At 42.8% G+C, this 12,053-nt stretch overlaps 1 protein-coding gene across 1 annotated transcript; it reads left to right on the top strand.

Moving 5' to 3' along the window:
* The first annotated feature begins 674 nt into the window (after window positions 1–674).
* On the top strand, window positions 675–11,832 carry LOC123352498 (ficolin-2-like). Its single transcript, XM_044992700.1, has 9 exons — window positions 675–682; window positions 1,453–1,577; window positions 3,121–3,234; window positions 3,635–3,688; window positions 5,001–5,036; window positions 6,548–6,675; window positions 8,131–8,260; window positions 8,862–8,996; window positions 11,585–11,832. The coding sequence occupies exons 1-9, from the start codon at window positions 675–677 to the stop codon at window positions 11,830–11,832; spliced, it is 978 nt and encodes a 325-aa protein (XP_044848635.1).
* Window positions 11,833–12,053: the final 221 nt, after the last annotated feature.

Consider the following 12,053-nt stretch of genomic DNA (forward strand, 5'->3'; position numbering starts at 1 on the left):
CTTTTACAAACTCTTGTGCTTTGCATTTTTCATGCATTTCTATGTTATTTATTTTGTACTGACAGACTGCTGGCCAGTTTTTTGTCTCTCTTGTCACTCTATCCAGTGAGGCAGTGTTCTGCTTTCCTTCCATAATTTCTATTCTGTTGAATGATTTCTGCTGCCGGACACAGACTTACTGCTTTATCCAAAGTGAGATCCATATCTTACAATAGTCTCTTTTGCAGCTTTGAATCTCTGATTCCAATTACAAACCACAATACCACATTGGGAAGTGTCATCACGCTTCCCTAGTGTAAAGAGAGGAAATGTCCTTTGCATAGAGGCAGAACAGCAGCTGCCTTCTTGCTGTGCGGACTGGAATCATGCAAACACACATGCACATAAAGAAATGAACCTCGGCAGTGATCTGCCATCAATAGCATCCGCCGTGCAGCAGTCACTGAAAAATCACATGTAAATATAGAAAAGTGAAGCAGTGGTATATGAGCAGATATGGCCTGGGCATGCATCATTATTATTTATCATTTCTATGACACAGGCACACAGAGCACTGAAAAAAAATGGGATAATAATTCTTTTCTTCTACCCTTCACTTGTCTTGGCTATTTAGATTGTAAGGTGTTTGGGAAAGAGATGGCTGGAAGTTGAAGCTAGACACATTCAGGCTGGAAATGAAGTTGTAAATATTTAATGGTGAGTGTGATTAACCACTGGAGCCATTTCCCAAGGTTGTCGTGGATTCTCCATCACTGACCATTTTAAAATCTAGATTGGATGTTTTTCTAAAAGCTCTGCCCTAGGAATTATTTTTGGGAAGTGCGGTGGCCTATGTTATAGAGGAGGTGAAACAAGATGATAACAATGGTCACTTCTGGACCTATCCCTCTATTACTGTCTCCTACTATGGGTTTGCACAGCATTCAGCACAGAGGGGTCCAATCTGACGTGAGGTTTCCTGTGGCTACTGTCATACAAATAATAATAACAGAGCAGTTGGCTAGTAAATTCACCCAATCCTGCTCTCCTTGTTCACCCAAAGGTTCCCACTGAAGCCAACACGGGGCTTTGAAAGGATGGAGAAAGACAGCTTGGGCTCTTTATTTAGCACCGTATTTTAATATTTCAGAAGACACATTCACATGACTTAACTTTGCGAGCAAAGGTTCAGACTGGCTCTGTTCAATAATCGTCATTGCACGATACCATGTTTGCTCTGCGGGGAAGCAACGGCTGCCAGTCCAGTACTGAACATGTTCTATCAGACCATTTTATCAGCTATGGTTGTGACCACTGCAGCATAAACATCTCAGTGGAAACTGCTGGAATGTGGAGAGTGGGAAGGAGGCGCTGAGATGCCGGAGGCAGAGAGCTTTATTTGCTGTAGGCTCTTCGCTATTGCATATAAAAGGCTTACAGGGACTGAAATACTAAAGTAGAGGAGGAGGTGAGGAGAAGACAAGTGGAGCTGCCATTGCAGAGCCCAGCACTAGCCATGGGGAGAGCTGCCCAGAAAACCCTCCTCTCTTTACTCTGTCTAGCAGCAGCGGTTTGTCAGGCTCAGGACACCTGCCCAGGTGAGTGAAAGACAATCCTGTTCCCAACTGCGTTTCATAGTGTGGTTCTTGCCAACCTGGACCCTGGGGGACTGGGAACTGTTCAGGAATGTTTCTTGTCCTACATGTCTATAAAGTGCTTTGCCAGCTTGTGGTGCTTTTTAAATAATAAAAAGAACAGCTTCTCTGCACAAAATTCCTTTGTAGAAATTACTCTATATTGCATAAGTGCCCATCACAGACGAGAGGTGTTCAAAAAATAGGACACAGTTTTTGCAAAAAATGTTGTGAAATTGTTGTCTCTTGTCTTTATTGAGAATCTTCAAAAATTGACTTGACCTCCTCTCCCTCATGTCCATTTACTGTCTTCTAACCTCTCTACACTGCTGCTGGAATCTCTCTGTCTAAAGCTCCCATCTCCTCTCCATATTGGGGCCAAAGCATTTCCAATCTGGCGACTGACCGACCCACACAGGCAGATGACCTAAATTCTGGAAAATAAAATCTCAATCTTCAAAGCTCAGAGTGAGCCTATGATTTCAGATCCCTCTGCTTTTTAAAATTCACATTTACCAAATTAAGATGATTATTTGTAAAATCGCAACTGTTGTGTATCTATCACCACAAATCCACTATACAACTCTTTCCGTGTCAACACATTGATTTCTGCGCTTTGGGTTGAGAATCCAGCAGCATTTGAAGGTTTATTTTAGTATTATTTCAGAGCAGTATTTCTTTTCACATTTCCATTACTTACATTCATGATCATTTTAAAATCATTTGCTATGTACAATTTCTACCCAAAAAGTTCCAAATTGGGAGGCAGAGTTCCTATATCAGAGGAAATATAAACCATGTCCCCATTTTGTTTACCTCCAAAATTTCCACATCAATAGAGCTCAATGGAGTTGACAGGTGTGTCCCTATTTTTCTCCACTGATGTGCCTATTAATAATTTTAAATCTCACAATGTGTGTAATATAAGGAGGGCACTGTTAGGTTAAAAAACATATTTAGTTCTTTAAAATGTATTTCCTGAGCTTCTAACAGCAACTGTTTTTTAAATTAATTTACTTTTGGACAATTTCTTCGCTGAATGGCAGCTATTTGTTTTTCCTCTGCATTTCATTTCACTTGCACAATGAGAACCGACTAATCAGTGTCACTTTTGTTTCTCTATAGTTAATTTTGTTAAGTGATTCTCGTGAGCTAACACAATGCTGCAATGGTCGGGTTGCAAACACTGCAGAGGGAGGTGTACGTCAAAATTAACTCTGAAGTGATTTATTTTAAATACAAAACTTTAATTAACTTATTTTTAACTTTTGTTTTCACTATAACTGAAAACAAAGACTAATAGTAATAACCCCCAACTTTTCATATTAAGGCATTGTCTCTGAAATGCATAAAACCGAAGAAAATGTTGGATATCATTGCTAATAGAGAAAAGAAAATGCAGGAACTGTCTAGGCTATTTGCTGGGTTTATGCCTCTGGATTTCTGCAACATGTTTCCAATCCTGAGAACCTGACAATCATTGTTTATGGATCATTTCTTTCCCCAGTGGTGAGGGTAGTGGGTCTCAACAGTACCGAGAAACTCATTATTCTCCAAGGCTGCCCTGGAATTCCGGGTGCTGCAGGGCCCAGAGGAGACCAAGGAGCTGCAGGACATACAGGTACTGAATGAGAATCAGCCAGGGATGGTAATTACTTTTGTAATATGCTCAGATTTCGGAGATTCCCCTTGATCCCAATATGAGGAAACTCTGCCCAACTCAGATGGCCAATCCCCCATGTCCAGTGGTGAGGGATTGGAGCTTCAAGCTCTGAAATATGGTCCATTCCCTTTGGGGTATCAGACTGGCAACCAAATCCTCTGGTGTTTTCCCCATCTCTCTCACTGGCTCGCTGTGTGACCTTAGAGATCAGGGACTCAGGGAACCAGATGCAGATACATTATTTGAATTTCGACACAAATGGGATATTGTAATTCCAGGTTGGGATGGTGGGTGGGGATTATGTACTCAGTACTTACAATACCTTGAAAAATATACAATCAGTTTTCTGTGTTTTCAGGACAACGGGGACCTCAGGGGATCCCTGGAAAGGCGGGGAAAGCTGGCCGAAAAGGTAAAGTAACAAAGGGCAGAGAACTGTGTTTTCCTACAGGTGACCTAAGAACAGGAAATAAGTTTTTAATCAAATATCAATTAGAGCTAGTTATAAAATACCAATTCCTATAGTATCTGGGCTCCAAAACCACCATAACTTCCCTTCACTCTATATTTGACAATAAAGGGTTTATTGTTGCAACAGAACTTCAGATCTGATCCACTGTCAAGATCTCAGTATCTCTGATCAGTCTTTACTATCTTATTTTTTGTTCATTCAGGACAAACAGGTGCTGCGGGCCCCCAGGGACTGAAAGGTGAGAGACCTTAATTGATTCTTCTCACTGCAGAGCAGGGCACTTTATGATGCTATTCATGGTGATAGAGAAATTGGGAGCAACAATCCCCCCTCCCGCCCCGTTTCACTGTAGAATTTTTCCTTCCAGCTTCTTGCCAAACAGAAGCTGAAATGAAATTGGTTCTGGTTGAACAAGAAGTGTCCCCTTTTTGTTTTTGTTTAATAGCCAAATGACAAAACAAAGTGTTTGAACATTTCATAAATGTTGAAACAAAACTTTAGGAGTATGTGGAAAAATCTTCTACTTGGCTGAATGTATTTAACAAATGTGACCCAAATTCATGAACTGTTTGAGACCCGAAACTGCATTTTTCGGTGAATAAAATATTAACCGGAAAAATTTCACCCAGCTCTAATTATAATGTCTGATATGTCACAATGTCCTATGTAGTCACAGGGAATAGGTCCCAACTGCAGTATAGACATAGCATAAGGGTGAAATTCAGCCAATGCAGAAGACAAGATAAGATAAATGCAGTACTGCCAGCCCCAAATCTCTGAAAATCTTTAGTCAGGTTCATCAAAAATCAGGAGACTGGTTTTAGAATCATGAGATTATGTAAAAATAATAGATGTGATGTTCTTTTATTGCCTTCTGCTTTTTGAACCTTTAGGGTGCACTGGGGTCACATTTTGAAGCTTTCTCCAAAGCCTCAATGGGGTAGAAACTTATTTTTTCTTTAAGACTGAAGGCTGAAATCGTGTCATATCCATTTGACCCCAGGAGCTTGGGCTTTAAGGAAAACAATAGTTATCATGGGACTCATGATTGTTGGCAACATTGTAAATGCATCAAAGTCCCACAAAACACCAACTTTAACAGATTGTGCAGAGTGTAGGTGGTGGATAGGCCTTGAACTAGCCCCCTACATAATTAAACCCAAGCGATCGCTGTAGTGAGATCTTGAATTATGTAGGTGAGCTCTAGGCAAAACAAGGATTTCATTCTGAGTTCTTATTTTAGGAAGTAAAGGAGACCCGGGAGACCCTGGACGCCCTGGAATACCTGGTGAGACCCTCTGCACTCTCCTTTATACTGAGCACATCCTTTCAGCTTTATTTCTGCAGCACTAAACATTAAGTGGCTTAAGAAGCTTGCCTCTTGAATAGTTACCATGTCCACAATATCAAGCCCACTGATTCCCCTGTAAGATTTGGGATCTACAAAGAGAGAAATAGCCCCACCTACAAAAACAGGTGGCCATCCATGTGTTGTGACATCCGGAACAATGCTAGCCAGATGACCTTTGGTATTAGAGAGAACAGCTGAAATGTAAGTGAAATCTGTAGATCTAGAAAAGGTTACCTTCTCCTACCTCTCTTTATATTTCCAACATACTGGGAGTGCGGAGTACGAATCACAAAACAATGGATCTTGTTTAAATGTCCAGTTAAAGGAATTACCCTTTTTCTGCTAGTACTTTATTTAACTGATATTCTCCCATTGTCACTTGGAATTTTTTTTTTTAATATTGAGTCAAATTCACAGCTAGTGTAAGCATATGCAACTCCCCTGACTTTGTGGGCATTGCTCCTATGTACTGACCAGTAATTAATTTAGTCTATTAAGGACTAATTCTTAGCCGTGCAAGTAGGTGCCTCATGAGAGGGTTACAAAATAGTGTTGGCTACATAATGAGAGCCGTCTCGATGGTTCAGGCTGGAAGGCTCAGATCAGAGATGTGTGTGAATCCATTAGCACTTGGATTTTCACAAATAAAACCTGTCTAGAGCATTTTCAAGATAACTAGTACTTTGCTATCCCAGCGGTCACTGTTGGCCAATTACATAATTTAAAAGACAGTAGAACATTTTCTGGTTCCATTTCACTTTCTATTTTGTTTCTTTTCATGACTAGGAGAGGAAGTGCTGGAGAACATGCAGTGTAAGAAAGGTGAGTGTTTCTTATGACCACTAAATGTCATCTCATTCCATCCAGAGACCCAAACATGAAAACCCATTAGAGATAGGCAAATTACAAAAAAATACATCTGTGATTTACCCAATTTGCTGTTCTCAAACTATCGTCAAAGAGACTCACAGAGAGATTTCAAAATGCTGCATAGGCACTTGCAGTACAAATCTTTGTGCACATTTCAGTTTCCATGAGTTTTCATGATGCTTTGAGCCAATCCTCTGTTCAGGTTGAGCTGGTATCACACAGAACACAGGGGGTTGGGCAGGTGGTTGCATCTTTTCCTCCTTCAAATAAACTTAATACAACCACACTGGCACATTGGAGTCTAAATAATTTGGTTTGCCAACTACAGAGAGCATGAAAAGCCTAGATGGGTACATACGCTGCTGCTGTGGTAGGTTTCCAAAGATAGAACACAGAGGGACCACAAACTATTGAAAGGGATAGTACCCAATTCCCAAACGCTACAGTGGGGAGGAGAGGAGATGACTCAAAGATTCTTTTCCAGTTACCTGATTCTGCAATTGTTCTGGCCCTTGCTGCAACATAAAGCAGAGCGTTAATACAATGAATTTACATATTTTAATTCCTCTTTTGACCAGGAGCAAAGAACTGCAAGGAGTTGTTAGCTAGAGGCAACGTCCAGAGCGACTGGTACACCATCTACCCCCATGACTGTAATGCCATGACCGTGCTGTGTGACATGAATACAGATGGTGGAGGATGGATTGTAAGAACAGAGCATAATGAAACTCACTGGATATTTTTTCTTGAACAACAAACAGTTTTTTGTCCCAAGAATGGGAGGTGGCCCTTAACCAGTGGGTTGTAGATAGTAGAAAAGCATGAAGACGGAAACTCTGAAACTGTCAGATCACCATGGTTAGCTGAACAAAAACACAAACACTTCCTGAACCCATAGGCACCGAGTCCGAGGGTGCTCCGGGGCTGGAGCACCCATGGGGAATAATTGGTGGGTGCTCAGCACCCACTGGCAACTCCCTGCCCAGCTTGCCTCTGCTCTGCCTCCGCCTCCTCCCCTGAGCATGCCGCATGCCTGCTTTTTCGCCCTAGCACCCAGCACTTGCGCCACGAAATAGCTGTTTCGCGTGGCTGGGAGGGAGGGGGGAGGAGGGGGAACACGGCGCGCTGGGGGAAGAGGCGGGGCTGGGGCGGGGATTTGGGGAAGGGGTCCAATAGGGGCAGGGAGGGGGCGGAGTTGGGGTGTGGACTTTGGTGAAAGGGTTGGAATGGGCACAGGGTAGGGGCAAGGAAAGGGTGGGGTGGGGCGGGGCCAGGCCGGGGGAGCGGGAGGGCACAAGCACCCACCGGCGCTGGGGAAAGTTGGCACCTATGAGCCCTTCTACTCCTCCTAATCCTTGGTTGTGGAGACACCTTGGTTGTGAACACAGTGGGTTTCATGGTGGGAACCCAGAGCTTTAGACTCTAAAAGACCCAGTCTGAGGGGACATTTGTCACTGGTCTGACACAGTTAACCAGGTTTCCCTTCTCCTGGCTATTCTCTGCCTGCTCTCAGAGCCTCCTCAATAGCTGCCCAGACTCTGGAACCAGAATTCCTTCTTCCTTCCACTTCTGTCACAGGCCTGGTGCCTCAGCTGCTCTATCGCTCAGGCAGCCCCTGAGTATGAGAGGAGAGAACGTTTTAGGGAGCTGAGGAGATGAGGGGTTTGAACCCTGTATGTACATCACATTTAAACCTTCCAATTTATTATTCTGCTTATTTATATCTCGTGCCTAGAGAATCTGATGAAGATCAGGGTCCCATTGTGCTGGGTGCTGAACACACGCACAGAGTGACAGCCCCTGTCCCTTAAAGCTCACAGTTTCCATAGACAAGGCAGACAAAGGGCCGCACAGAAAGCAGGGGTGATGTGACTTGCCCAAGTGGCAGAACTGGGTATAGAACCCAGGCCTCCTGATTGCTAGCCCAGTGCTGTAGATTTCAGACCATGTGATCCTTTAATCTAGTGCTGTTGCTGCCAAGATTCAATATGATCCTGTGGGACAAACATCCATCAGCGATAGTCATCTGAGGCTGAAATAGATCTGACCCCGTTAAATTTCATCCAGTGATTTACAGTCTCAGAGTTTCTGGTCTCCTGCTCAACGTAGGATGGAAACCAATGTGGGATTTCCCAGCTAAGAACCTCCTGTTTCCCTGCAGGTGTTCCAGAGACGGGTGGATGGTTCTGTGGATTTTTACCGTGACTGGAGTTCGTACAAGAGAGGTTTTGGCAGCCGGCTGTCAGAATTCTGGCTGGGGAATGACAATATCCACCTGCTAACATCCCTTGGTAAAGACATCACTGATGTGTTCTTTTCCTAACTGCAACCTTTTCCACCAAGCTTTGTTCCCACACTTTAACCATGGTTACAGAGTATAGAGTTGTACTATTGGTAGAGGTAACACTTCAGCTCCAGACACCCCTTCCTGTTCCTTATAGCCCTGCCACACAAAGCTATTGAAACCAATAATGCTGTGGTAGCTGGGCTGGCTCCAGTCATGATTCATGGAGCAGCATTTGGTCCTCTGGTGGTTCGCCCACAGTACGGCAATAAGGGATGTTACAGCGCGGATGAGGTCATAGATTCTGAACGACCTTAGCAAAGCATAACACGGAGCAGGTTTTTAATAGGGAGGTTAGGTTGGTGGGTGGAAATTGAATTGATAAAGGTCAATATGAAGATATTGGCTTGATGCAAGAATCAGTGGGTGAAACTCTGTGATGTGTGTGATGCAGGCAATTCAAACTAGATTTTCATAATGGTCCCAACATAATGAAGCCTGATTCGTGATTGGGGCCTCTAGAGGCTCCTGCGATAAAAACAAACATTAATAGTAATAAACACTAATAGAAGGTGCTGAACATTTTGCTTTCAAATTGTTTTCTAAAGGTCCCCAGGAGCTTCGCGTCGATCTCAGAGATTTTGACTTCAACTATCAATTTGCTATATACAGATCATTCAAAATTGCAGGGGAGTCCGAGAGATACAAGCTGATCCTTGGAGAGTTTGTTAATGGCACTGCAGGTAGGTTCTGATCTCGTCCTTTACCCTTGTGGCAGATGGAAAAATGTGATGCCGAATATTCTATGGCAGAAGCAAAGGCGAGGTGATCTGTGGAAGTGATCTCTTTCAGGAAACATCAGTTATTCTGCAACTGTAGTATTATAGGAGGAATACAAGGTCTAGTGACAACAAAACATATAGTATAATATGGATATCCTACCTCGTGCTGGTTGCTTTTCTACATTAGCTTTAATGCCCCATAGAAATATCTGAATTAATCTAAGTAGGCACATCAGGATTAGTACAAGTCATTGGGTCGGTAGATATGCCCCATTTCATGCAAACTATGCATCCGGACTTCCGGATACCAGAGACAGGAATATTCTGTGGCATGCAAAGCCTGCTACACATCACTGCAGGATTGCTTAGGCACACTGACAAGGCAAGGAGGGAGCAGGCCTTTTAACTAGATTTAAAAGTCCAGGTGACAAAAGCCAACAGCTAAGCATAAAAAAGGGCCACCTTAACAGAGGGCTAGATCTGTGGGGGGGCAAGTAGGGTCCGAGGAGGAAGGAGTGGGAAATCAGTCGAGGAATCTGCTCAAGATCTGAGATACCTGTATGTAAATTGCAGGCGGATGGGGAATAAATAGGAAGAACTGGAAGGATTAGTATAATAGTAGAATTACTACTTAAGTGGCATCACAGAAACTGGGTGGGATAAGTCTCATTACTGGAATGTTGGTATAGTGGGATTTAGCTTGTTTAGGAGGGACAAGCAGGATAAAAAGGGAGGCGGTGTTGAATTATACAGCCAGAGTATATACACTTGTTCTCTGCTCCAGGAGGAGGCGAGAAGCAGACCAATTGATAGTCTCTGGGTAAAGAGAAAAAGGGTAAAAAATTGAAGTGACCTCTTGGTACAGGTGTATTATGGTAATGGGGGACTTTAACTACCGAGATGTTTGTTAGAAAAATAATACAGAAAAACACAACATTTCTGATAAGTCCTTGGAATGTAATGGGGACACCATTTTGTGGAGGAAGTAACCAGGGGGACCAGCCATTTTAGACTTAATTCCCTTCCTGACAAGGTTATTGGCTTAGCAGATAAGGGGAAAGCAGTAGATGTGACATATTTTGATTTTAATAACACTTTTGACAAAACCCCACATGACATTTGGAATACGCAAGCTAGGGAAATGCCATCTGGATGAAATTACCATAAAGTGGGAGCATAACTGGTTGAAAGACAGTGCTCAAAGAGTAGTTATCAATGGTTTGCTGTCAAACTGGGAGCGTGTATCTAATGGGGTTCTGCAGGGGTCAGTCCTGGGTCTGGTAGTAGTCAATATTTTCATTAACGAGTTGGATAATTGAGTGGAGCATATGCTTATAAAATCTGCAGATGGCACAAAGCTGGGAGGGGTTGTAAGCACTTTGGAGGACAGGATTAGAATGCAAAATGACCTTGGCAAATTGGAGAAGACAAGTGCAAAGGGATTCACTTAGGAAGGACAAATCAAATTCACAACTTCAGAATGGAGAATAACTGGCTTGGTGGTAGTACTGCTGAAAAAGAACTGGGATTTAGAGTGGATCGCAAATTGAATATGAGTCAACAATGTGATGCAGTTGCACAAAAAGCTAATACCATTCTGGGTGTGTTTGCAAGACTGTGTCACTTTAGAAACAGTAGGTAATTGTCCTGCTCTACTCAGCACTGGTGAGGCCTCAGCCAGAGAACAGTGTCCAATTCCGGGCACCACACTTTAGAAAAGATGTGTACAAATTGAAGAGAGTTCAGAGGAGATCAAGAAAAATGATAAAAGGTTTAGAAAACCTGACCTATGAGGAAAAGTTAAAAAACTAGTGATGTATAGTCTTGAGAAAAGAAGACTGAGGGGGGAATCTGGTAATGGTCTTCAAATATGTTAAGGGATGTTATAAAGAGGACTGTGATCAATTGTTCTCTATGTCCTCTGAAGGTAGGACAAGAAGTTATGGACTTAATCTGTGGTAAAGAGATCTAAATTAGAATTAATTTCTAAGTATAAGGGTAGTTAAGCTCTGGAATAGGCTTCTAACAGAGGTTGTGAAATCTGCATCACTGGAAGTTTTTAAGAATAGGTTGGGGAAACACCTGGCAGGGACAGTCTAGATTTACTTGGCGCTTCCTCAGCCCAGGGTGTTGGACTTGATGACTTCTCAAGATCCCTTCCAGACCGACATTTCTATGATTCTGTGATTCTATGATCCTGAATCCTCAGCAGGCTCTCGGCTAAGCTGTTAGTTTAGGAGCACAGTGGGCTCACATTATACCACACAATGTTGCAAACTGACTTCAGGACACTGAAGGACTAAGCACATTGACTGCAATGAGTTACTCTGGAGCTATAGTTGTGTAACTGAGATCAAAATATGGCCTGATGAAAAATGTTCCTCACTGGAAGTAGAACTGCAGTCTCTCGCCTGCACCCGAGGGAGAGTTCTGCTGAGTGGTGAAGGGAGAACTGAACTATAAAATGTAAAAAATAAACAATAAGAGATTATCTCACCCACCTGGTCTCTGTAAAAACATGTAATAAAAAAACCCAATTGTTTCTACAGGGGATTCCTTAACTGACCACAACGGCATGATGTTTACAACCCAAGACAGAGACAACGACTTCTCTATAACTAACTGTGCTATAACCTTTAAAGGGGCCTGGTGGTACCGGGATTGTCATATGTCCAACCTGAACGGATTATACCTGAGTGGAGCCTATGAAAGCTATGCTGATGGGGTGAACTGGGCTTCAGGCAAAGGGCACAAGTACTCCTACTGGTTGTCTGAGATGAAAATTAGGCCCATGTAGCCAATCAGAGAGGCAGTTATAATAATTATACTTAGCTCTTACATAGCATTATAGGCCTGGCATAATGAACATTTATCTGGAGATGACAGTAAAGCTCTTTTCCTTATGCACCAGCCACTAGGGGGCAGACATCATCGTACACACTTACCTAGCGCAGTGCACTAGGACTACAGCTAGTAAAAAAGATTAAAATAGTTTTGTTGAGGGGAAATGAAACTTCT

Source organism: Mauremys mutica, chromosome 18 (genome assembly GCF_020497125.1).
Source record: "Mauremys mutica isolate MM-2020 ecotype Southern chromosome 18, ASM2049712v1, whole genome shotgun sequence".
NCBI lineage: Eukaryota > Metazoa > Chordata > Testudines > Geoemydidae > Mauremys > Mauremys mutica.

Excerpts from the sequence above, each read along its gene's own strand:
- LOC123352498 (XM_044992700.1), top strand. Across the intron at positions 1,578-3,120 it reads GGCTCAGGACACCTGCCCAG|TGGTGAGGGTAGTGGGTCTC; the intron begins GTGAGTGAAAGA and ends TTCTTTCCCCAG. Across the intron at positions 8,997-11,584 it reads GTTTGTTAATGGCACTGCAG|GGGATTCCTTAACTGACCAC; the intron begins GTAGGTTCTGAT and ends TTGTTTCTACAG.